General features: G+C 46.8%; 4 protein-coding genes and 1 pseudogene across 6 annotated transcripts; 3 read left to right on the forward strand and 2 right to left on the reverse strand.

The window, feature by feature from the left end:
* Positions 1 to 2,534: 2,534 nt before the first annotated feature.
* LOC133896338 (nuclear transcription factor Y subunit C-6-like) lies at positions 2,535 to 3,517 on the forward strand. Its single transcript, XM_062336917.1, has one exon. It carries the CDS (start codon positions 2,645 to 2,647, stop codon positions 3,242 to 3,244), a length of 600 nt encoding a protein of 199 aa, XP_062192901.1. The 5' UTR covers positions 2,535 to 2,644; the 3' UTR covers positions 3,245 to 3,517.
* Positions 3,518 to 6,522: 3,005 nt separating this feature from the next.
* LOC133895175 (uncharacterized) lies at positions 6,523 to 7,133 on the reverse strand (annotated as a pseudogene).
* Positions 7,134 to 8,183: 1,050 nt separating this feature from the next.
* On the forward strand, positions 8,184 to 9,760 carry LOC133895176 (BURP domain-containing protein 13-like). The gene is made up of 3 exons (XM_062335346.1): positions 8,184 to 8,291; positions 8,396 to 8,501; positions 8,625 to 9,760. The coding sequence occupies exons 1-3, from the start codon at positions 8,244 to 8,246 to the stop codon at positions 9,542 to 9,544; spliced, it is 1,074 nt and encodes a 357-aa protein (XP_062191330.1). The 5' UTR covers positions 8,184 to 8,243; the 3' UTR covers positions 9,545 to 9,760.
* A 224-nt stretch (positions 9,761 to 9,984) lies between these two features.
* LOC133895371 (transmembrane 9 superfamily member 12-like) lies at positions 9,985 to 13,637 on the reverse strand. 3 transcript variants are annotated; one of them, XM_062335630.1, is made up of 2 exons: positions 13,509 to 13,637; positions 9,985 to 12,352 (listed from the first exon to the last, which is right to left on the reverse strand). In XM_062335630.1, exon 2 carries the CDS (start codon positions 12,306 to 12,308, stop codon positions 10,320 to 10,322), a length of 1,989 nt encoding a protein of 662 aa, XP_062191614.1. In that variant the 5' UTR covers positions 12,309 to 12,352; positions 13,509 to 13,637; the 3' UTR covers positions 9,985 to 10,319. The 3 variants fall into 3 exon arrangements, with proteins under 3 accessions (XP_062191614.1, XP_062191616.1, XP_062191615.1); XM_062335632.1 differs by lacking the exon at positions 13,509 to 13,637 and adding an exon at positions 13,233 to 13,474; XM_062335631.1 differs by lacking the exon at positions 13,509 to 13,637 and adding an exon at positions 13,214 to 13,474.
* Positions 13,638 to 23,671: 10,034 nt separating this feature from the next.
* Positions 23,672 to 25,760, forward strand: LOC133895832 (zinc finger BED domain-containing protein DAYSLEEPER-like). Its single transcript, XM_062336351.1, has 2 exons — positions 23,672 to 24,114; positions 25,330 to 25,760. Exons 1-2 carry the CDS (start codon positions 23,991 to 23,993, stop codon positions 25,743 to 25,745), a joined length of 540 nt encoding a protein of 179 aa, XP_062192335.1. The 5' UTR covers positions 23,672 to 23,990; the 3' UTR covers positions 25,746 to 25,760.
* Positions 25,761 to 26,445: the final 685 nt, after the last annotated feature.

Consider the following 26,445-nt stretch of genomic DNA (forward strand, 5'->3'; position numbering starts at 1 on the left):
GTTCCATTATACAAGTGGTTCAATCATGACTCCCGTTCAATATCTCTATCCAACATGGGAGCATATTTAACAACTTTCTTCCCCTTTTTTCGGATATGAACCATATACCAGTACATCGCTAAACATAAAGTAATGACAGCAATCAACCTTCTCCTCCACATGTAGTAGTGATCCATGTAATACTGGATATATAACTTCCTCTGGCCCATCTAGAAAAAATAATATATTTGCCAAAATATTATTATACTTGTATGATAAAGATAAACAAAGGTATATAAAAAAAAGTTCACTGAGCAAACAAACCACAAATTCCAAGCATAAGTTGTGTTTACTTTGTAAGACAAATTAAAAAAGATGTACAAGTAAACCATAATACATCAGTAATTAATTTTTATATTACTCATGCACATATAACAAGTAAATAACATCGGAGAGGAACAACTTGACACTAATGATTTGCATATGAACAACCAACAGAAGTAAAAGATAAGCACACAGATCCACCCAAAGTGCTAGGTAGGGACATTACCTTTGCACCTTCTATACGAGAAGCACTCTAAACTTGAGGTACAAGACAAAGGAGAGAGTTACAGAGGTCAGAGGAGCTGTTGCTGCTGCAGAAGGTGCAGATCCAGATCTGCAAAGGTCAGAGGAGCATCTACTCAATTAGCACAGAGTTTGGCTTGGCATACGGGGATTGTCTGTAGACTGGTGCGGCTGCCTCAGCCGGTGACTCGGACGAGCTGGTTGTAGCGTGCACAATGGGTGCGACTGCCACCCGGCTTGGCGGTGCACAAGAGAGGAAGCGAAGAAGCGTGGGACCAGGACAAGGAGGAGATGGTGAAGATGAGAGGAAAGGGATAAAGTGGAATCTAGGATGAGTGGTGAGAGCTGTGAGAACGAAAGGGAAAGGTGATTTTAACAGAAGAGGGTGTAAGCTTTTTCCATTCTGTGGCACGCCAAAGGCATGTGGCGTTCTTTTTCCCCGCCACAAGTACGACGAAAATTTCTACGGCAGAGCTCCTAAAATCTAACTAATAATCTTTGGCAGGCTAAAGTTAGTAACAAACTAAACAATAGCCTTGGAACATGTGGCATGCTTAACTTTAATTGTGGCAAATTTAATAGTCAACTAAGTAGGCTCTAAATGCTGCCAGCCTATGATGATCTCTCATCTACTAAGAGCAAAAGAAGATCTAGCGCTCATTCTAGCAGAACCAAGCCAAGGGTTGAAATACACAAGCAGGTACAGATGCAGGAAGACTCCTCAGTTGGAAACTCAGTTCATGCCTAGGTGTGGTCAATGGGGTAAATGCTAACTCAGGGAGGAGCCCAACAGATGTGATCCAATTAACCCACCTCCACATTGATCTGAGCATGATGCAATGACACCGGACCTCACAAGAATCATTCACAATCTGAGAATCTTAGGTGGTGTTTGGTTCATTGTTTTGTAACGTAATCTAATTACGGACGATAAGCCATTCCATTACACGTGTTTGCCTGGCTTGGGGTGTTATCGCTTACCAAGGAATCGGATACTACACATAGTACATATCTTATCCCCCTCCAAATCGATTGGTACTCCATTACGATACCGATCACCTCGTCTCTGCATCTAGCGGATAGCGACGCCACAGCTCGCCCCTCCTTGCCCTCACGATGCTCGCCCCTCCACCTTGCTGTATGAGTTGGTTCGCTATGGGTTGCTTGAGCTCCATCATTGCCGAGGTCTAGGTCCTCCACAATGATCTCGCGGCTTCGAGAACCTGGCGGAGAGAACTGGCGTCCAGCTCCCTCCCATAAATCATGAGGATTCTTCTGTACACCGGTTACTCAGATCCAAAGCAGCGAGAAGCGAGAAGCGAATCGATTCCAAGCCCATTGAATCAAACTCAACTCAAGCCTCCCCTGAATCATCTGATCGAAGGTATATATATGAGGCTCTACTGTGAGATTTGTTTGTAGAATAGGGATGCAAAGGGCAATACATCAATCGGCGATGGAGAGAGTTGCTAGCTCCTGTTGTAGGTTCCAACAGCGGTCTTGGCTCTCCGCATCGCTCTCCCTCTCACCTGGTACCCCCAAATCGCTAAGAGCAGAAGTGGCGGTGGCAGACCGAAAAGGAGGTGATGCGCACGCAGCGATGCCGGTAGCAATCGATTCCTCTTCATCGCAGTAGTTTGAACCAAACATCCTAATAGATTTTCATTCTGTTACCGACACAAACCAAACAAATCAGATTATCACTTATTCCCTTCCCATTCACAGTATATTATCAATCGACACTATTTACAATTATAGAGTGCCAATGAAACGCTATCTTAGAGGTCATCACCCGCTGTCTTGGATTTTTTTATGTTTATAATATTAATTAAAAATATTTTTAAAATAAGAAATAAAGAGTGCATAGCATGCACGTGTCACTAGGCAACACGCAAGTCCCCCGCACCCTCCGGCGACCGCTGCGCTGTGCTCTTCGCCTCTTCGCGAATGCCAAGTCGTTACTTAATTAATTCATTATAAACTGCAATTAATCCGGAAAGTGACGCTAATCAACCCCCTACGCATCCTTCCGCTTCTTCCCATTTCCCCGCATCGGCGACGCCACAGGAGTCACACCCCCACCTCCGAAACCCTAGCAATGGAGCCCAAATCCACCACCCCTCCGCCGCCCCCCGTCTTGGGCGCGCCCGTCACGTACCCTCCGGGCGCCGCGTACGCCGCCCCCGGCGCCGTCGCCTACCCGGCGGCGGCGTTCTACCCCCCTCCGCCGCCCCCTCCTCCCCCCGCCGCCGCGGGGCAGCAGCAGCAGGGCGCCGCGACGCAGCAGCAGCTGCAGATGTTCTGGGCGGAGCAGTACCGCGAGATCGAGACCGCCACCGACTTCAAGAACCACAACCTGCCCCTCGCCCGCATCAAGAAGATCATGAAGGCAGACGAGGACGTCCGCATGATCGCCGCCGAGGCCCCCGTCGTCTTCGCCCGGGCCTGCGAGATGTTCATCCTCGAGCTGACGCACCGCGGGTGGGCGCACGCCGAGGAGAACAAGCGCCGCACGCTGCAGAAGTCCGATATCGCCGCCGCCGTCGCGCGCACCGAGGTCTTCGACTTCCTCGTCGACATCGTGCCGCGGGACGAGGCAAAGGACGCCGAGGCCGTCGTCGGGGCCGGGATTCCGCACCCCGCTGCTGGCATGCCCACCACCGACCCCATGGCATACTACTATGTCCAGCCGCAGTAACCCATTTCTTATCTTAAAGTAGCTTGGAGCCTTGCGAATTTTAGTAAACTATTAAAAGTGTGCTGTTGTTTCCCTTGTTCTGTTGTTGCAATGCCGCCTAATAACTTTAAGATGGCGTGATGATCATCTGATATGCCCCCTCTTGAGTATAAGCGATTCAATTTCAGATTTGAGAGAGGAAGGCTGTATGATGGTGATGATTCATGCCATAATTATTATTTGTGTAGTACTCTCTGATTATTGTTATGGGTGATCTTGTCCAACTTCATCTGCGGTGAAAAGTCTTGGTTGCCGCCTAATAACTTTAAGATGGTGTGATGATCATTTGATGTGCCACCTCTTGAGGACAAGTGATTCCTTTTGGGGTTCAGGCAAGGTTGTTGTAATCGAGGGAGGAAAGCTGTATGATGATGATACATGCCTAAGATATACCATAACTATTAGTTGTGTGGTATTCTCTGATTATTGATATGCGTGATCTTGTCCAACTTCATCTGCTGTGAAACGTCTTGGTTGCTGTTTCCTTTACCTATGATTTCGTTGTGTCATACTGTATTTGGATCTTTTCTAGGTTAGAGATACAGTGTTCGTGGATTCTAATCCAGTCAGTTCTTTGGAATTGTTAAGAGCAAGTGTTGTTTGCCAAGTTTTCAGAATATGGATGTATTACTCCCGTCCTGCGTGTATGATATAGATGAGTCCTTTTAAAAAAAAAGAATCTTTTTTTAAGAATCTGCAGGAGATCTGTCGGATTATATTAATTGAGCAGGAAAAAGTATGAAAACAAGGTCGAAAGGCCTGGAAAAAATTAGGGCAACCCAAACAAGTTACAGCTCTGTTATTACTCGCTCGGTATGGATACATCTGAGCGTTGTTTTGCAACACCTGTTGTGCAAGCTTGGGCATTTGCGTTCACAATGCAAATTCAGGTGATGCTAAGTGTTCATGTTTTATTTTCTGAAAGTTGCTGTCTTGCTGACTCCACAGGACATTTGAGTGAAGTGATGAGTTATGTTCGAGCAAATTACTATTTGGATAACTCATTACCTAGCCACTTTGTAAATCATTTTCATACAGGAAATTCCAAGCTCTGCATGTCCATGATTTTCTTTATCTCAACATCCAGTGACTCAACATACTGGACTTGTGCTGAAATGGGCTTCTTTTTTATTTTCGTTTTTTGCTGAAGTTTGTTTTATAATTTCTGAGGCCAAACACACGCAACTTTTTCAATTGCTGCTTTATAATCATGATTAGCAATAGCATTCCACCTTTCACGTGGTACCTCTCTCACCCAGACCTGAAAATTTTATTGATTGTGCATTCAACTGTTGCAGCAATTGGCAGAGCGTCGAAATCGAAATGTAGTTGAAACCACTATTCGCCTTAGATTCAGATGAACTGATGTGGCTGCTCCATAATTCTGATGTTTATGATGATGCTGGAGTAATGGATTGCAGCACCTTTTATATACTACTACTGGATGATGACAAAAATGTCTAGATGTCATCGAATTTCTGCTTCTAAAAGAAAACTGTAATCACATTGGAGTTGGAGGCACTGGGGCATGTCATCAGCTCAGGGCTCATCGAACACATGAATGATCTGGAGCCACTTTTGGTTCGAGAAACCTGAATAACAGAGATTTTGCAAGGAAGTTCACTATGACTGTGTATTGAAATGTAGTTGAAGAACTAACTTTCTTTCTGAAAATGCATAAACTTTTGATGCCGGAAAGCCCAACAAGGACCCTAAGCGTTATGTCAGAATATAAATTGCTGCAGTTACCATAAAAAAATACAAAGAATGCGCCCATTGAACATTTCGGGGCAGAGAAAAAAATCAACGATGATAATCCTGTTGTAGCCTCGTAATGTAATATCCCTCAGTATCTCTTAGGCCTCCTTTGGATTGGAGGGTTTTCAAAGGATTTTTGTAGGATTTAATTCCTTAGAAAATTTTCCTATGTTGCTTGTTTGGATCATAGGATCGAGGGGTCCATTTTCCTATGCATTGGTTTCCGTTGTGCCCCCCCCCCCCCCCCCATTCCATAGGATTCTAGACATTAGCTCAGACCACTTGGAAAAATTCCTGGTCGTTCCTCGCAGCAAAAAGGCACCGCTTCACCTCGTGAAATAAAAAAGAAAACGACCAAAAGCCTCTTCCAGGCAAGCCACGGCACCCCGCCGCCCCAAACCTTCTCGTCGCTGAGCCATGCGTCCTCGTGTGCTGCTCCGCAGCTTCTCGACCGTGAGGCTCCTTCCTCCTCTCCTCTGGTTGGTCTACGTTTTTCAACAGCAAGGTAGTAGGTTTCGTCATCTACCTCTTCTAGACCTCCATAGGATACGTGTTCTTTTGGTTCTTCATTTTGCCCCAATTTTTCTTTCCGCGACAAGTTCACATGTAATTAGGTTGCGAATGATTTGGTTTATTTTGGAGTTGTTTTTCAATCAGATTTTTTTGAGAATTTTGCCAGGCTTCTAGGTTTGCAGATTGGGGATTCCCCTCTTGTTCAAAAAATTCTCCAGTCTGAAAACCTAAAATCTTAAACTGGAACAAGTTTGAGGCAAAAAATTTAACACCTATGCAGATGGCCGGGCAGCGAGGCCATCGCGTGCATGCAACGGGAAATGCTGATGCTAGTGCGAATGCAGATCCTCTTCTCTGAAATTTTGTGAAGTTTCAGTTACATTGGTACAGTGCCTCAAATATATGACTAGAATTGTCCAATTGTGGACTTGTAGTTAAATCTAGTGTTTTCAGGGACCTTAAGGAGTTTTCCTTGAGCCAAATGGAGCCACCAAATAAAGTTGTTCCTCATTGAGCTCCCAAAAGATCATGATGTGCCTGGTTTTCGAACACAAAATGCTTGGAGTAAGGAGGCATGGACAAATATTGCTTGTCGACTGAATCAAAAGTTTGGTGTATCATTTACTCTTAGTCAAGTGAAACAAAAGGAGCAAGATTTGAAGAAGGATTATCGAACTGTAAGGATTTGCTGGCTGAAAGTGGTTTTGGATGGGACAATGAGAGAAGTATGATTGATGAACCAGCAAATGTTTGGGCCTCTTTTGCTGCTCGCAAGAACAACAAGGATGCTCTCCAATGGCGAGACAAGTCTTTCCCATTTTTTTTTTAATTGGCTCCTCTCTTTGCTTTAAATATGTTTCATAATTTTCAGTTGAGTTCTTTAAACCCTTCAGGATTTTCATGAACAAGTAATCCTATGATAGGTCGTTATGCTGAAGGAATGACTCGTCATGGTATGGACCATTATGCTAGCAAGCCAAAGCATCCACCGGCTCCTTCGACAGGTCGAACACCGTGCCCTTCATACGCAGCTCCTGCACGACGCGCGCGAGTGCGCGCGTCGCCATGCTACCGGCGCAGTCACGCCGAGGCCCGCCAGTACGTGCACACCCAGAACTGCATGGCCGCGGCGAGCGCGAGGGAGGCGGCCAGGGACAGAGACGACGGCGCCCACCATCTCTTGCAAGCGGTGCTCATGGGCGCCATCGGGCTGGCCGAGGGGGCGGCGGCGGCGGCCACGGGCGCGACAAAGAGGAGCGCGAGGGAGAGGCCGTGGAAGGCGAGGAAGGCCGCGCACAGGTAGAAGGCGTCCCAACAGGCCGCGCCCATGCGGGCCTCCAGTGCGCACGCACGGCGGCCCAAGCGGGGCTCATCTCGCTGCCACAGCATGACTGCATGAGCAGAAGTAGGTGCCCCGCGCTGGCCGCGATCTCCCCGAGCGGGTGACGCCCACTTACCTCCGCCTCCGCCACCTTGTCAAGAAACGGCGTCGCAACTGTATCGTCTCCGACGGCTTCACCCCGTCGACGGACACCGGGATCTCCACGATGTGGGCGTCGTTCTTGGCGGGCTCCGCCATCGCAAGGCCTCTTCTTCTCGGTTGGTTTCTTGGTTCAGACTTGTCCAAGAACGGATCTTTGGTGGAGGAAACAGGGAAAGAGACGATCTGTTTGGGAAAGATCTGAGCTGATGTGAGATTGGAGTTGGGAAGGGGAAGCAGAGATGGAAGGGAGGGTGGTGGAAGCGTGATGATCCGTGCGGGTTGGGTGCGCGGCGCGCGAGTTGAAGGCCAAGGAGCATGGTAAAGCCGCCATGGTCAACGTGTGGGCTATCGAGATCTTTTTAAGATTTATGCTCGAGTGAAAAAAAAACATAAAATCTGATGAAAGAACAGACGAATGAGATAATCTGTGTATTCACATCTTACTATAGAGTTGTCTTTCCCCATGGGCATTCCAAGGTCCTAAACGAAAGGCCTATTCCTTCTCCTAAGAGAAAAGCAAAGCCTATATTTCAAACAAGATGTGCCACTGGTACTCACAGTCACTCCATCTTTTTCCATCAGAAAAAAGATAAGAGCAGCTGCAGGCCTCCTTTGTAGCTTCGGATTTCAGACAGAGAAGCATCTACCCGGCCACTTCGCCACCGATGTGAGGGCTGTGGATCTGGGATTCGAGAGCTCCGTCGGTCCGTCCTATGCAAATGCTTCCACGACGCAGTTTGGAAACCGCAACCGCCGAGACCGACATGCAGGCGATTCGATTCCGTGTGACACTGCCGAGAGGATCGGGAGCGCGTCATCCATATCCCCACCCCGCCTCACCCGCGTGCACTCGGCGCGCGTGGCGGATGCGCCCCCCGGCGAGCGACGACGAGCGCTGCAGATGTCACGCCCAAGATTATATTCCCCGGCGCGCCGGACTCGCGTGCAGCGTCATCGCCGGTCCGGGCCGGCGCACGTCGGGACCGTTCTGTTTCGTGTCGCCATCACTGATTCATTGTGACATTGTCGATCAGCTCCCTGGCAAAGGCCGCTAATCCATCGTGCAGGACAGGAGACACTGTAGGTGCAAACCCATTTCGCGACCGGCTCGATGCATGCGTCTATAAGTATCCCCTGCCTGGTCGCCTTGTTCCCACACAAGAACTGGAGAGCTGTGGCTTGATTCTGCCTCTCTAGGCCGGTTCTATGGCGCGCTTCGTTGCCGTTCTCCTCACTGCTGCCGCCCTGCTCGCGGTAATGATTCAAGAATCCACCGATCCATGATCACAGTTTATTTCTGCGATAGTTCATATACGTACGTAAAAGGGACGTGTTGACAAGTTTCTCGTCGGATTCAGGTTGGACGGCTGAGCCATGCAGCTCCGTCGACGGCCGAGATGTTTTGGCGCGCCGTCCTGCCGAGCTCCGCCGTGCCGGACACTGTCCTCCGGCTCCTCCGCCCCGGTTGGTCCTCCTCCTATCTCTAGTCTCTCTGTTGCTTTGTCTATACTCTGATCAAAATGCTAACACGAACACGTTGATTCAACGTGCATGATTCCTGGTCGTGGTTTCATGAATGGTGTGCAGACACCAGCTTCGTAAGCAAAGGCAAGGTCGAGGGAGGAGCAAGACCGAGGGCTGCTCCCTTCAATTACCAAAATTACAAGCGCTCGTCTCCTGCGAGAGATGCGACGCTGCGAGATGATACGCCGTTCAGCTACGACTACAAGGAGCCCAGAGAGCGCCGCGCGACGCTGCGAGATGATACGCCGTTCAGCTACGACTACAAGGAGCCCAGCGAGCGCCGCGCGACCCCGCGAGGCGCCGGGGCCACCATGACGACGGTGTTTTTCCACGAGGGGGCGGTGCGGGTGGGCGAACGCCTGCCGTTCCACTTCCCGGCGGCAGTGCCCGCGGCGCTCGGGTTCCTGCCGCGCCACGTCGCGGATTCCATCCCGTTCTCGGCGCAGGCGCTGCCGGGCGTCCTCGCGCTGTTCGGCGTCTCCCCTGACACGGTCCAGGCCGCTGGCATGAAGGAGACGCTGCGCACGTGCGAGTCGCCGCCGCTCGCCGGGGAGGCCAAATTCTGCGCCACGTCGCTCGAGGCCCTGGTCGAGCGCGCCATGGCGGCGCTCGGATCCCGGGACGTCAGTGCGGTGACCTCCACGCTGCCCCGCGCCGGCGCGCCACTGCAGCTGTACACCGTCCACGCCGTGCGGCCGGTCGACGGCGAGAGCTTCGTGGCGTGCCACGACGAGGCCTACCCGTACACCGTGTACCGGTGCCACGGCACCGGCCCGGCCAGGGCGTACATGCTGGATATGGAGGGTGCCCGCAGCGGCGCGGTCACCGTGGCCACCGTCTGCCACACCGACACGTCCAGGTGGAACCCGGAGCACGTCTCCTTCAAGCTCCTCGGCACCAAGCCCGGCGGCGAGCCCATCTGCCACCTCATGCCGTACGGGCACATAATCTGGGCCAAGAACGTGAAGCGCTCGCCGGCATAAGGAGCACCATTCTGCCGTAGGAACTTGTGAATTGTGATCGATGCCGTATCTATTTATATGTTGTTCATGGCACCTGCTCTGCTCCTGTACCTCTGCAGTTCCTGGTCACTAGAGCAGCGTCTGTAATAAAAGGACTTGCTGTGCTTGTAGTATTTACATGAACACTTCGTATTACCCTACTGTTAAATCATATCCTCACTATGATCGGCATGTTCTACATATCCGGATGGAATTAACGTGTTGACTATTACCGTAACAAAGAACTGAAACTGAACAAATGAAGGATCTAGAAACTAGTGCCGGATGAGAATGGGTTCAGTCATATGTGTACTTTATTACTTTAACATTCATGCCAAGAAATGGCAGCTTCATGATCATACGGGTTCACGAGCTGATGTATGTACTGAAGCATTCAGATATTATTCACTCTCAAGAAAATATAGAGCACAACACATAAAGATTAAGCCATCCCAATATGTAGCAAACATGCCAATTCCACTCAGATCACAATTTGTCCAACACACACAGGAGTAAACGTATCATTGCTCCTGAACAGCTAGCTGGGTTGCAATATCTAGATTAATCGTAGTAGTCACAACTCAGAACAATTGGAACTGAAAAAGGACACTGCATCTACTAGGAGACACTGCTCTCCATCTACTTGGAACTGAAAACATCTCTAGTTGATCAAAATCACCTCAAGTGGTAAACTGTGCATCTCAGGGTGAACCACACCCACACTTGTGCAGTACGAATCTGAAGTCCATCAAATATATCAATCAATCTTTACGGATGAGAAGAGGTAGTGCACAAAGGTGAATGACGTCAAAAAGCCAATGGTTCCGGTTGCTAGCATAATTGCAAATGCCATGAGAAATGAGTAGCCGACGTAAAGCATTGCAGAGACAGGCCCGCTCAAGCTTCTGAGGTCAAAGACCAAGTAGTTGATGGAGTAGAGGAACACGTAGAGAGCAACAGAACCGGAGGCGAAGAAAGCCTTCCACCACCACCTCCAGTCCTCCACACAGAGATTCATGTATGTTAGGACAACAGACACCTCGGCGCAGACTACGACAAGCAGCAGCAGGACAATCAGCAGGAAGCCGAACACATAGTAGAACCTTCCAAGCCAGATGCTTGACAGAATGAAGAAGAGCTCAATAAACAGGGTTCCAAATGGCAGTGTCCCTGCACCAAGAACAAGAAGCCACGATGGATACTTCCGTGCAGGGATCTCTCTGGGGATTTGATTGGTCCGAACAGGGAATTCTATCTGCTCAGCTCTTGTACCAAGAAAGCCACCAACAAGAGTCAATGGCACAGAAATGCAGAACCATAGAGCCAGAAGGGTGAAAAATAGTGAGATAGGTAAAGCTCCAGTGCTCTTGTTTCTCCACAACACGAAGTTTAAGACAGTAAGGACCATAAACATGATACCAGGGAAAAAGCAGGCAGTTGACCACGACACTGATCTCCAACCTTCAGATGTGCCCTTAATAGTCCTCCAGAACCGAACACTGACATACCCAGCTGCAATACCAAGGACGAGATAGAGAACAATCATCCCAGTAAGAAGCATTCCTCTTGAGGCTGGAGACATGAACCCAAGTGTGGAAAAAACAATTGTTACGATTGCCATGCCCAATATCTGAACCCCATCACCAATCATTATGCATAATAGCTTTGAGCAACTTGGCTCTCTGAATACATCTCCGACTACAAGCTTCCACCCAGATAGCTCCTCATTCATCTGTGCTTGTGCTTCCTTGTCGAGCTCTTCATACCTGGTCAGGTCCCTCCTGACGGTTCTGAGGAATATAACAAAGACAATTCCAGCCAGGAACAAGATCACCATGAGAGAGTTCATTATAGAGAACCAGTGGACCTTAGCGCCAGCCTCCATCTTGAGATAAGCATCCCACCTAGATGGCCACCTGATGTTGCTCTTCACAAACTCGACATCATAAGTGAATGTAATCCTCTCCTGTTGCCTGATCACTTGAGACTTCTGAAGCTCCACAGGGCAGTCCACTGGGTCAATGCTGTCATACATGTTGAGCTTAGAGAAAGCCTCAGCATTTCGTTTCACACTGCAGGGCACAACCTCAAAACCAACAATCTGATACCCAGACATCCCCTTCTTGTCTAACTCTGAGATGACACCAGATCCTTCTTCTCCAGTTCCAATGATTTCCACATTGCTGCCCTCGTACTCATGGACCAAGACCTTAAACTTTAAATGGTTGATGATATAATCCTCTGAGCTACCTGCTGGAGTGGTGTAACCAACAGGGAAGCCAGTCCACTGTACTGTGACACCATTCTGCTCAGTGAAACGCATGACTGGCAGATTGTCAAGCATCATGTTGACCTGGTAAAGATCACGAGTGCGCTGCTTAAGGAGCTTTGCATCATTCTCATTAAGCCCTTTTGTGGTGCAGAGGAAGAGGGACTCGTTAACATTCACGCGGAACCGGTAGGGCGAGTTGTCAATCTGGTCACCCATCAGAAGCTCACCCAGATTCTCGGCACTCTTCTTGATGCCACCCTGGGGATGGCAATATGGCAGGCTGTAGAAGCTGAAAGGCATCTCCGTCTCGATGGACGTGAGTGAGTTCACCTTGGCGAATATAGGCTCACCTTGGGAGTATGTGTGCATGTAGCTGCCAGGCAAATAGAATGCATTGCCTGGCGACACAACCAGTAACAACGCAACCCAAAATAACTGGGCCATAAAGCAGGAGCTGTGCAACACCCCAGCCATCTGAAGCACAAACTGTCCAACACCTAGAACATGTGTGAGCTAACCTGTAACAAGCAAGAACGTTATATTGATCAAAAAGCTGCATAAATCTCCACATATTCATGATTCTGTAAGAGCCTTTTTTGGACAGACATATCTTGACGTTATAATGCGATTGCATAAACCTAATAATTTTCTAGAGCAAGATATTGCAAAAAAAGTTAAGTCTAGTAGAAGAAATAGGCCGAGGCATAAAAGGAACCCATCTTTTCGATTGAAAACCAGAAATCAGTTTCTTCCTCACTCAAGAAGGGCCCGTCACCCGTATCCCACGAGTGAATAGAAAGTTAGATCAATATCTCTGCTGTCTAATAAAAGATGCTGATTCAGACTACACTGTTGGAATTCAAGATAAAATACAGATAACAGCTACAACTAACTCTGTGCACATTGCATATTTGCGGCAGAAGCCAATTAACCCTAATAAAAGACACAGTAATATGATAATACCGAAGTAACACGGCAATTTCTATGCACAAGAATATCGCGAATTCTGCAGTAACATATCCAACAGGTATACACAATTAGGCATTTAACAGGCACAAAACATTGCAAAATTTCCTACGAAACCTTGTATAATGAACTAACTATACGCACGGCCTAGCCTCTAAACAAACCGGTACACTATTACTTTAGTCCTTATTCCTAAGACGCCAAAAATTTGGAAGTATCCCACAAATTGAGACACTCTGAAAACCAATAAGCAAGCAGGTAGAGCCCCATATGTAGTGAGCACACTAGAACAAGTTCGATAACCGAACGAGGACCACTTAAAACAGGAATAACCATCACTCTCAGATCTGAACTAAACTTCCGTAGAATTCTTCCAACAACCTAGCCACCTAGAAATATCACAAGCAACCGACCTGCACAAACCCTGCACACCTGAAATCTCAACTCTCTCTGCAGGAATCCCCACCAGTACCCCGCGCGCCACGAACGAACGAGGCAGCGCTACCCAATCTGGTCAGGAGCTCGAGGATCTGCCTAAACGAACTCGGAGATCTACAGCAAGCAACCGCACGAGAAGAACCAACGTTAAACTGCAACGGCGCGCTGCTCTCTGTAGTCTATACCCGAGCCAGAGAAGGGAGAGAAGCGGGCAGATACGTCTGGAAGGTTCTAGAATGTGAGGCGCGAGGGGGGGGGGGGGGAAGGTACCTGGCGCACGCACCGGACGGGAGGGAGCGGGGTGGTGAGGTGGATGGATCGGGAGACTGCAGCGAGGAGAGAGACTGAGAGAGAGGTGTGGCGTCGGAGGGGAAAGAGAGGTGGGGTAGGGGAGGAGGGGAGGTGCAGGCCGCAGCGAAAACGTTTTGGGTGGGGTGGGTGGCGCATCGAAATCCTCTCAGCGTTGGGCTTTGTTTTTGGGCCGGGGGTTGGTCAGTTGGATCTGATTCTTGGGCGTTTTTTATTTATATATTTTTTCCTGGAATTTGTAAATATATGCCTCCGTATTGAAAATTTACACATTTATATGTATGTCGCCCATTAGGTAGAAGACAAAACTTGTTGTGCATTGGCACCGGCCATTATTATCGGTCTACCTTTGAACGGTCGACAAGTTCTTATCGGCTTGTCACTCATCTAACCGTCAATAGGTTTATGTGGTATCTGCCCGTTACTACGGGTAACAAGTTTTTGTCGCTTGTCACTTATCCAACAGGCAACAGGCGTATAGATCTATAAATTTTTAAAACAAACTTATATATTTATGAAATCTATAAATAAAAAATTCCTGATTCTTGGGTGCTTTTGCCTCTTTTCGTGAGTGCGGCAATGTGGGGCGTGCCACGTTTTGCTATTCTGCGTTTGGGTGGGGTGGGGTGGGGGTGACGCATCCAAAACTTCTCGGTGTTGGGCTTTCTGGGCCGGTGGGTTGGTAAGGTGGATCTGATTCTTGGGTGCGTTGCCTCCTTTTCGTTAGTGGAGCACTGTGGGGTGTTCCACGTTTTGCTATTCTGGGACAACGAAATGTCAGATAAAATCTGGGTAATCTCCGTGCCGAATAAGCACAGGCACTCAGAAAAATCCTACGAGATTAACCAAAAACTGTCAAGTGCCAGGTGCTGATTCTGCTGGTGTGTTGGGCAGTAAGAGTATTCAGTGTTTTGTAAAGACGGCTTTTGTAGAAGAGAGATTGCAATGACGATATACTGAGGAGATTGCTCGAGCGCAGCGCACGCGCACTCTTTTTCGACATACTAGTACCTCTCCGAAGGGCCAAAAAAGGGCTTCAGGCCCAAGGCTAAGGGAACTGAAAAGCAGCCCAGGGCCGAAAGGTATCTTTCACGAGCAAAGAATTGCTATGAGCTTGGAACTCCTGGCTGAACCGGACCAGCTTTCTTAAAGGGCCCATCACAATCGAGGCCCACTTGAGTACCTCAGACCCGAGTCCAGGGTCCAGACTACAGCCGCAGCTCCTTGCACCTTGTCAATTGCAACTCAACTCATGCTGAGGCTATCCTGACGGGGATATCAATTTCGTGTTACAATTTTTTTTATATAAAAAGATCGAAATTCGTAAAATTTTATCAAAATTTTAATCATTCTACGTCCTCGCTGTATAAATCTTAGATATTAATAAAAGAAAATTGTAGATTTAGATATTTCATTTCCTCTGAAATTTCTATAAAATTTTAATCCCCGATCCTGCCGCGCCGCGCGCGGAAGTGGCCACGTGAACAGTGCCGCTCGTGGCCGCCTGCCGGCTGCCACCGACGCTCCGGCTCGCGTTTCGCCTACGGCAGACGGAAAAGGCAAACATAACGCCCCCCCCCCCCCCGGCGCGTGACGAATTTACGCCCCGCCGACGTAGGCTAGGCGGGGCCGAACACACGTTCTACCCCCGCTCCGGCCCGGCGCCACCGGTGGAAGTATTTAATCCTCCGCCACGGACGGTGCGCGAACAGTGCGTGGCACGGGATCCGACGCATGCGCCATTCCCTGGGCCGCGCCAAGGCCTGTGCGTGCGCGTATTGATCATGCACGGCCACTGCGCGTGATAAATGGCTCTACATTCCTACTGCTCCCACCCTCTCTGACGTCTTCGTTAACCTCGTCGAGTAATTAACCGCGCATGCAGGCTTCCCTGCTCCGGAGGATGAAGAGCGTCCAAGCGATTTTACTCCTGTCCTGTGTTTACCTTTTGCATGGATTCACTCGGATCTGCGGCCCTGCACCATGCATTCACTTTGCAAGCAGAACCAACGTAGTGCACAGTGATCAAAATTAACGCTACACAGTGCAGTGTGCTTTGGTCAAAATGGAAAATCCGTCAGGGAGGAGGAGATAGGATAAGGACGCCGCGGCTTGCGAGTGAGCAACGGAGTGGCGGACGGAGTGACAGACGCAGGGGCAGGCGAGGCAAACGGCCAAGAGGCTCTACAGAATCTCTGATCTGCCGCGCTGCTCTCCGCCAGCGCGCGTCCTGTGTGCCCTGCCCAACCCATCGCCGCGCTCTGGCCCTGCCGTGCTTGTCGCGTCGCGTCGCGTCGCGTCCCCGCTGCGCGAAACTGCGCGGCCGCTGCACATGCATGCACGTCTCGCGGCGCGGCGGCACGGGACCGGCGGACGCCCCGGCTCGGCTGGCCGGCTTCGTCAGGCTCGATCCGGATCGAGCCGGCCGGCCCGCCACGGCATCCGATGCGCGCGGGGACGTGACGTTCGGCAGGATGCCTTGCTGGCGGGAGCAGAGTGCAGTAGTTGCACTGATCTTTTGGTCAATGAACCGGTGAACATCGATCCGGTCCGTACCGTGAGACCCGTGACACGACTGGCGATTGCGATTCTCTACGAGGGCGTCGTGCAGCGTGGTGCAGCAGCAGCCTTGCGTTGTGTCCCTTCTACGCGACGTGCGTACGTTTTACCTACTAGTCTGGAAAACAAGTGACAAATCGAGTGTGCGAGCGACAAAGCAACTTATTAAGTGGGTATAAAGTTAGATGGAATAAGGTTATTTTTTATTTTTAGAATGGGATGATATAATTTTTATTTAGTTAGATAGATAGGATAAGTCAGTTTTTGTTTGATTGGTTGAATTATAGTGAATATAATGGACTAATTTTCTGTTTGTTTGTATGGATTAGATGAGCTGATTTAGTTATGATAAAATTTTTAGTGAACTTACTCCTTAATTATATGTGCTTTTCATAAGAATTTGGATGAATTTATGAATGTTTAAATTTGTTTGAATTCGATTTAAATTAAAAATATAATGTCACATGAAATAATAAAAATATATATAAATTGAGCATTACAAAAGAATTCACTTTTTCATCAAATAAATTAGGGTTAAAAATATTTTTATAGATTAGTACATCATATGAGAAAAATATTAGTAAATTTTTTCAGATTTTTGGAATTTATTTGAGGTATTAAAAATTACTGGAAGTTATAAAAGTATGTTTCTTTACAGAATTTTAATTAAATATTGGATCGGGTTTTTTAAATCAAACTAATTTAAATAGGTTGCTAATGAACTCTAATTTAATTATGAAAATGTTTAGAATTTTTTAACCACTCGTATACTTCTACATGAAATTAAAAGTTAAATAAAAAATATAAAATCACACGTACACACAACATAGGAGCATCACCCATCTGGGAACACGAGTAGAGGAACGCGAGCGGCATGGTCCGGATCTTTTTCCTGGATCGGCTCATGGGAGATCTGGTCGAATATGGCTTAATACCAAAACTATCCTACGTACTAATATCATTCTATCCTAATAAACTTATATTTTATATCAGAGAAAGTAGTTCGTGAATACTAGGCCATTCTCATAAATTTCAGGATGATTTCATGAAAATTCGTTAAAAAAAAACACACGCGCTCTCGCATTTTGCTCTTTTGGGACGAATTTGCGCAACCATCTGCATTAATGGCGAACCGAGCGCCTCAGAACACACCCCCGACCAGCATTAATGGCGAGGTGTTGTGCAGGAGAACCAGCCTCCTGCGCCGTACCCGCCTGCCGCCCCACATGCCACGGTACCATCCCTCCCCTCTTGGCAATGGGCATCACTGGGCGCCGAGCCGAGACGCTTGGCTGCCCCCACTGCCTCGCTGTAGGAGCGCGCGGCGGGGGCAAAAGCCCACCGGCCCGGCGGCCCCTACCGTCTTTGCCTCGGCCGGTAGTCCATTACTACCACGTTTGTTTAGTTCCTATTGTTCCCACCGAACCGTGCGTAGCCGAGCCACGCGCCCGTCCGTCAATCCACAGCGCGTCATGACGACTCATGACTCATGAGCAGTAGCGGCGACAGTAACCCAGCAGCAGCAGCAGGAGCGAGCATCCAATTACGAGGCCGTCAACCCGTCATCATAAGCAGCGGCAAGCCTCAGTGGCTGGCCGGCGGGGCCAATGGTCTTGCAGTCTGCCTCGTGCGCGTGCCAAACCACAAAATTACGAGGTAATCATGGCGCTGGGCGCCGCACCGGCTCGGCGTCCGCGCCCTTCAGGACGCTGGCCCGTGGGGCGCCGCTGGCAGTGGCAGGGGGGAGGAAGCACGCGCGGGCACGTCTTTTTTACGGCCGGGCTCTGCGTTTCGGCTCGAATTTACGGGGGCAGCGGCCCGGCGCCCTCTTCTTTTGGCGTCAGAGGTGGCGGGCAAAAGGGCATCACGAGACTCCAATGCATCGGGAGGCGCGCAACGTTGCATTTGCATGCCCGAGATCGAGAGAGAGGAGAGGCCTTGCCCTGGCTGGCCTGCCACGAAGCCGTCCGTTTCTTCTCGCCTGCGCCTGCCTGCGCGCGAGCTGTCCTTCTAAGCCTGACACGCGCGATGTGTTAGTGTCGCAGCGTGTGGACTGAAAGAAACGATACTGTGGTAGTACGTAGGTGACAGGAACGCGACGCTCCAAACTGCAGCATCAGTGAGCTCTGTAGTCTGTACGAGGCGAGGGCACGCATCGAGCACCCAGCTGTTTATCGCGCTGCAAGCTATGTCGCATGCGTGCAGAGCTCGCCGGCCATCGCCGATACCCGGTCCTCGCTCGCCGGTCCGTGTTGCAGGCAGAGGGGGCAGTCCGTGAAAAGACAAGCAAAAGGCATGCGCGCGAGAACGAAACGGTGCAGTGGACACATCCGTCCGTCCCTACACCGATCGGTCACGACGCCCGTGGACAAATCCGTGTCAATCTCCTGTTCATTGCCCCATTCCTGCGTTAGTCTTGTACGTATACCACGTACGTCTGAACCATGCCTGCGGTTAGTTTGTACGTACTTCGATTTACAGCCGAGACGAAAGGAACCCTCCCTCCCTCGTTGCGTGTTCTTGGGTTGGTATCACGAGGTAGCTTAGCTGATGGGAGTTGCGAATACTGATGACCTGACTGAATCGTGCATGCTTTGTGGGGTAAACGAGAGCAGCGTTCCTTTGTTTCTATGCGCTTGTCTTTTTTACACAAGATTAGGTGGTCGCAGGGGCAGCAGAAAGATGCGTTGCTGGGAGCATTGGAGGGTTAAAAAGATGATAAGTGCCCTTGTCTGTCGTCCTTCCTCTGATGAGCATTTGGACCAGGTGAACATCCTAGTCTGTCTAAGCAATCAAGTCATTTATAGACATGTCTTAGGTTTTCTTTGGTTTGCTTGTACAAGTACACGCGAGTCGGACACAAATCGATCAATGTTCTCGGACGTCGAGTCTTGCAACTTTTTACTAGGTGCCGCAGAGAATTTTGCTTTGGTTTTGAGCTTGTTTGTCGCGCACTTAGCTACACAAAAGTACTCTTGGCGGCAGGATAAGGTTATGTATTTTCCTTTTCTTTTGTTTAACTGGAACTCATGAATTCTATTAACCATGATGTACGATAAGATCATCAACAACTGTATCAGTACAAAAGTCGAGAAACATCATACCACACATTAACATCTCGCTCACCATGCATACCAGCAGCAGCTAACACATAGCTGCATTGTTACATAATCTACGGCAAAAACAAACTCGATAAGAGATAAACGACATATGGAGTAACCTCTTGATTTTCCTCAACATTGTGCATCCAGAGCTCAATAATACTCACTGCTTGTAACTGCATGTTGTATAACTTGGCAGTTAGTCCCAAAGACAACTCTTGCTATCCCAGAGATATAGCTTCTCATGTTGCATGAAAGAGAGCTTTTGCTTCTGCATGTAAAGCATCCTGCAATTGCTACTGGAATGTCACCGGAACTATACCGTGCGATGAAGCCCAATCCACCATGGTTTTTGAGTGCTAACAAAAGCACCATCTGAATTAAACTTAATGCATTCTCCCTGCAAAGGACTCCAGCTCTTGTATCATGCTTGACAAAACAGTCCCAAAACTCGTGTTCTCTTCGTTATGTTACTCTCTCAAAAGCATCAGTAGATCAACTACTTTCCTGGGCATTCACAACATTTTGATCTTCCCACCATGTCAATAATAAAGTTACAGCCAACAAACATTGCCTATCATCTATTTTGAGTATCTCCGCAACCACTTGAATGCTGAGACACAATCAATCAAGCATATCTCCTCTAAGCACAAAGATCTCTATCTCTCTCGAACCTGCTTGCATCCTAGGAACATATATCCTCCATCTTCATCAAGGCGGTGAATATCGGCAAAAATTCTAAAATAGACAACATACTCGACCGTATTTACCGAAATAGATAATATATTTTTGTATTTATAAATTTAGCATGCGTATTCGGTAACTCATTTAACAAAAATGGTGAACAGTGACATATTCGACGCATCAAATACCGAATATAACACTATTCACTATTTTCGGTATCCGAGATACCAAATATCAACTGTATTCGGTACCTCAGTTACCAAATATGATGAGTCATATTCGGCAACTGGACTTCCGAATACAAACACCCCCCGTCAACTCTTTTTTTTCATGAACAGTACCGCGGTTATTAAATTTCGTCTTCTCTCTGCTTCAAAATGGTGGTCTTCTGTTACTCCAAAAAATTTAAAACTTTTTGAACATGTTCCATAATCCATGTGCAACCCATTTTAATTGGATTCACCCAAAAATCTTTTGTATATTTTAAACTAAAATTTTCCAAAAAAAAGCTACTTTTATAACTTCTAACGATTGTTAGTGCCTCAAATAAATTCTCAAAAATCTAAAAAAAAATCACTAATATTCATCTTATATGATGGAATAATTTCTAAAATTATTTCTAGCCCTAGTTTATATGATGAAAAAGTGAGTTCCTTTGTAATGCTCTATTTGTATGCATTTTTATCATTTCATGTGATATTCTTCTTTTAATTCAATTTGAATTTAAAAAAATTCAACTATCTCATTATTTTTATCCCGTTGACATGCTAACCTATTAACTATATTTCTGAAGAACGGTAGGCGAGCTTGCGCGTCTCTTGAACGGTGCAAGCAGTAGTTGCTTAAAGTATGATTATATTTAAGCAGTAGTTCTTCAGAAATATAGTTAACAGGTTACCATGTTAACGGGATAAAAATAATGAGATAGTTAGATTTTGTTTAAATTCAAATTGAATTAAAATAAGAATATCACATGAAATGATAAAAATGCATACAAATGGAGCATTACAAAGGAACTCACTTTTTCATCATATAACCTAGGACTAAAAATAATTTTAGAAATTATTCCATCATATAAGAGGAATATTAGTGAATTTTCCCAGATTTTTGGGAATTTATTTGATGCACTAACAATGGTTAGAAGTTATAAAAGTAGTTTTTATGGAGAATTTTAGTTTAAAATATACAAAGGATTTTTGGGTGAATCTAATTAAAATAGGTTGCACATGGATTATGGAACACGTACAAAAAATTTTAAAATTTTTGGAGTAACAGAATACCACCATTTTGAAGCAGAGAGAAGACGAAATTTAATAAACGCGGTACTGTTCATGTGAAAAAGAGTTGACGGGGGTTGTTTGTATTCGGAAGTACAGTTGCCGAATACGAGGCAAATGAGGTACCGAATACAGTTGATATTCGGTATCTCGGATACTGAAAATAGTGAATAGTGTCATATTCGGTATTTGATGTGCCGAATATGTCACTGTTCACTATTTTCGTTGAATAAGGTACCGAATACGCATGCTAAATTTATAAATACGATAATATGTTGTCTATTTCGGTAAATACGGTCGAGTATATTGTTTATTTTTTAATTTTTGCCGTGAATATCGGATAGACCGTATCAATTTGCATTCCACGACGCTGCAGATTACGGCGAATTGGCAGGTTTTATGTGCCAAATGCCAAAGGAATTGATGCCCTTTTCCCGGACATGGTAATGACCATATTTCCCTCCAGTTTAACTCCAGCTCATGTTGCAAAGAACTCTAGCCCTCGCTTCTAACCGCATTTCTACTTTGTTGTTCAATAAATACATTGTATCAACGTTTCAATAAGAAAATTCCTCTACGCCCCATGCTGCATTCAATGAAATCCTCCATGTCCTCATGGACAGGGATAGATAATATATCGACATGATCCTAGTGATGGTGCGGAGGCCGGTGGTGCGGTCCCACATGGCGATGGCCGATTCAGCACGGAGTGAACTGGGAGGTGTCCTGCATAGAGGTGGGGCGGGGCGGAGCAGCGACAACGATCAGCTCCAAGGGCACGATGGTGCTTTGCGGAGAACAACAACGGTTGTGGTGGTGTGATGTGGAATACGGGGTAGGCCGACAGCATATGTGGTGGTTGGCGATGTGGTGATCGGCAGTGGGGCGGTGCTTGGTGGTGCGGAGATCGGGTTGTTGCGGTGGTGTAACGCCTGGCAGTGGTGCAGGGAATCGTCGACAGTGCATGGTGGCTGGCGGTGGTGAGCGTAGTTAGTGTGGCGTAAGTTGTCATTCTTGTCCAACCAGCCGCAATAGATAGTAGTGGGTTTTTCTTTTCTATCCTAATTATAGCCTTTTATGGCTATCTTCTTGTACTTTTTTACTATATAAATAAAACGGGCACGGTTTTGTAAAAAAAACGAGGTTACCTCTAATTGATGAGCATTACATTTTTGTTGCCTGTTGAACTTCTAAGAAATTCAAGGAGTAGCGGATGTTTTTCTTTTCAAAACAGCTTTTACCAATATGCTTTTGACATAGGCATGTAGCACCTGGTGTATCTTTAGGGCGTATTTGGTAGAGTTCTCCCTATTCAAATTCTCTGCAGAGAGTGATTCTCTGTAGAAAAGTGATTATGTGGCTAAAAGTGATTCTCTAGTGGTTCTCTAGAATAAATTATATAGAGATAGTGATTCTGTACAGGAAGTGAATCAGGCGAAGCTACTTTTTTCAACTCCCAAGCTTCTGGTTCATTTTAAAGAATCACTCTCATGGATTCCACTCAGGGAGCTAAAAGCTGAAAACTGCTGTTTGACAAAGCTCCCTCTCATTCCAGCCTGAAAACTATTCTGACAGACCTAAAGATGGCCAAATGGGCCGTGCTTACTGGGCCGGCCCGAGGCACGGAACTGTAGGCACGGCCCAGGCACGGCCCGGCCCGAGCCGAGATGGGCCGGGCCGGCACGGCACGAGGCCACGGGCCGTGCCTGGGCCGAGCGCGCGGCACGGCGGGCCGGCACGGCACGGCCCGGCCGAGTCGGGCCGGCACAGGCACGGCCCGGCCCACGGGCGGCACGGGCACGGCACGGCCCGGCTCAGGCACGGCTGGCCCAGGAGGCACGGCCGGGCCGGGCCTGCACAGCACGCGGTGGCTCATCACGGCACGGCCGGCCCATCACGGCACGGCCCACCGTGCCGGCTCGGCACGCGGCGGCCCACGGCACGGCACGGCCCACCGCGGGGGGCACGGCCCGGCCGGCACGTGGGGCACGATGGGCCAGCGGGGGCACGTGGGTTAACGGGTTAAACGGGCCGGGCCCGATATTTTTGAATTTTATAGCCGTTTTGTGACCGTTTGAGCTCCAAAAAATTTGAAAAAAAATTGCAAAAATCACCATTTTTCACCTATAAATAGAGGAGCACCTTGCCCTTCCATTCCACACCAGCAACACCATTTTCTCTCTTGTTTCCTCCTCTCATTCTTGTCTCAAAGTTCGTGAGAATTAGCGATAATTTGGCAAAATTAGTTTGAATTGTTGCAAAAAAATCCGAGCAATTCCAAAATCGTCATCCTGCTGATTTGCTATCTTGAAGTTGAAGAAATCTTGGTGATTTTTTTGCATCGTTGTTGAGTCTTATTTTATTATTTGATTATTTCTAACTCTGAATATTTGCAATTTTTGTAGTGTCATTCGACATTGATCATGGATGCCGGTGATCATGATACATCCATAGATCATGATTTTTTTTCTCCAAGGACTCACAGGGGACTAGGCCCCTTTGATACTAGTGCTGCAGGTGATGATGGACCCGACGGTGAACCTCCGGTTGGTTCACATCCAGATCCAGGTGATGCAGCAGGAGTGCCATCGTCAGGCTCTACAAGTGCGCACACATTAGCAAGCAGCGGGTCTAAAAGATCAAGAGCCGGTACTTCCGAAGTTTGGCAAGACTTTGAAAGGATCTACAAAGAGGAAGATGGGGTAAGTGTCAGGTATGCTAAGTGTTATATTTGTAAAAATGAATTATCTGCAAAGCCCTCGGGTGGAACGGGGCACTTGAAGAGGCACGCCATAAGTTGCAAGCGAAAGAGTGGAGCAGCCATGAAGCAGACGGTGTTGCAGTACAACCCCGACGGCTCTGTTCATCATTGGGAGTACGACTCTGCCAATGCTCGAAAAGAGCTATGTCGCTTCATTGCAAGAGCGGATCTACCACTCAATATCGGTGAGTCTGCTGCATTTGAAGATTACATTAAGCAAGCTCATAATCCTAGGTTCACGCATGTTTCTAGACAGACAACTAGTAGGGATATGGTAAAATACTACAATACGTGTCGTAGCAAACTTAAAGAAATGTTGCAAACATGTACATTTTCAGTTGCTTTGACCTCGGACATATGGGCAGGTAGGGCTAGAGAGGATTATCTTAGTGTGGTTGCTCATTTTGTTAATAATGATTGGGAATTAGAAAAGAGAATAATAGGTTTTCGCTTGATTGACAACGCACATACCGGTGAAAATATTGCTGAAAAAATATCTCAAGTAGTTGCAGACTTTGGCCTCACGAATAAAATATTTTCTATCACTTTAGATAATGGCGGTGCAAATTCTAGAGCAATAGATATTCTTACTCCGTTGTTTAGTACTTATGCTGAATCTTTCTTGTTACATCAACGTTGTGCTTGCCATATTATCAATCTTATAGTAAAATCCGGTTTGAAGAGGTATCGCGATACTTAGAAGATTTTCGTACTGCAATATCTTTTGTGAACTCCTCTAACCAACGAATTGCAGCATATAAACAGTATTGTGTTGCAATGGGTGTGCGTCCACGTAAGTTTGCTTTGGACATGCCAGTGAGATGGAACTCTACTTTCTTGATGCTTAAAAATATTATACCATATAAGAGCATATTTGGTGTGTTTATTCATACACATTACCATCAGCATGGGGGGTCAAACTTTACTCACGGAAGCGCATTGGTATGTTGCTGAAAGGATACTGGAGTTTCTTGAATTTTTTTATGATTCAACTGTGAGTTTATCAGGAGTTTATTATCCAACATCTTGTTTAGTAGTGCATAATATTGTTGAAATTGCTACTCATTTAAACAACTATGAAAATGACAATCTTTTAAGAGATTGTGTAGTTCCTATGAAATCTAAATTCTTAAAGTATTGGAAAGAAATTCCTTTGTTATACGCTTTTGCCTTTATTTTAGATCCTAGAGCTAAAATTGCAGCTTTCTGTAGAGTTCTCGCAATTCTAGGTGATGCTCTTGGCCATGATTATTCTAATTATTATACTAATATTCGTTCTAAGTAATTCGAAGTTTATAGTAAATATGAAATAAAGTATGGCGGAGTTCGCCTGCAACGACCTCCACTAGCACCCACAACAAGTAAAAAGACGACAACGTGGGGGAAAATATTTGGTGCAGGTTCTTCATCAAGAAGTTCAGACTCTTCGTCACGATCGTCTACGGGCACCGGAATTCCAACATCCGGAGGGGAGCTAACTACCTTCATCGACAGTGACGTTATCAGCCACGAACAAAAAAACTTCAACATACTGCAATGGTGGCATGAGCACAAGACGAATTATCCAGTCCTTTCACTGTTAGCGCGAGATTTGTTAACGGTTCCTGTATCTACAGTTTCTTCTGAGGCTGCCTTCAGTCTTACAGGAAGGATAATCGAAGAGAGAAGAACAAATATGTCAAGTGAGATGGTTGAAATACTCACCATAGTAAAAGATTGGGAACAAGCTGAAGCACGAATGCAACACACTACAGAAAATACTGAGCTTGAAGAATCATTCCAAAATTTGTATCTAGATGCTGATGAGAATGTGTAATTTTAAATTTTCTGAGCTATGTTGTACTCTTTTTTCCTTTGCTAGAAAGGTTTTTAATGAGGCAACCTATCAATAAAGCTCATTTTTAGAATTAATCATGTGCCCCTATTATTTCTAAGTTTTTTTATTCATGTTTTTTGTTTATTTTTTTAAAATACCCCCCGCGGCCCCACCCCCACCTAACTCTCCTCTCATCCCTATAAATACCATCTACTCCATCTCAAACTCCACCCTGCCCACACATCTCTCTTTTCCTATTTGCTAGCCAAGTAGCCAGTATTCACTTCACATCAAAAAACTAATTCCATATTTCAATTCATGGATCAAGGCGCCGAGAACTCAGGTGCATGGTCCCAAGTGTGGCAACATTTTGAAAAGGTCTTCAAAGAAATTAACGGGGAACAGGTAAGATTTGCTAAGTGTAATATATGCAGTATAGAAATAGGTGACAGATCTTCACATAGAACGGGACACTTGAGGAAGCATATGAAAAATTGCAAGCAAAATTCTGGGGTTTCTAATGAAACCATGTAATTTTCGGAGCATAATCATTGGTTGTACTCTTTTTTCCTTCTAGTAGAAAGGTTTTTAACGAGGCAACCAATCAATAAAGATGTTATGTATTTATTTTCCATATTTTTTATTATTTTTTGGATTTTTTTAGCTATTATTTTTTATTTTTTCCTATTTTTTTTGAGTG

The sequence above is a fragment of the Phragmites australis genome, chromosome 16, assembly GCF_958298935.1.
Source record: "Phragmites australis chromosome 16, lpPhrAust1.1, whole genome shotgun sequence".
Lineage (NCBI taxonomy): Eukaryota > Viridiplantae > Streptophyta > Magnoliopsida > Poales > Poaceae > Phragmites > Phragmites australis.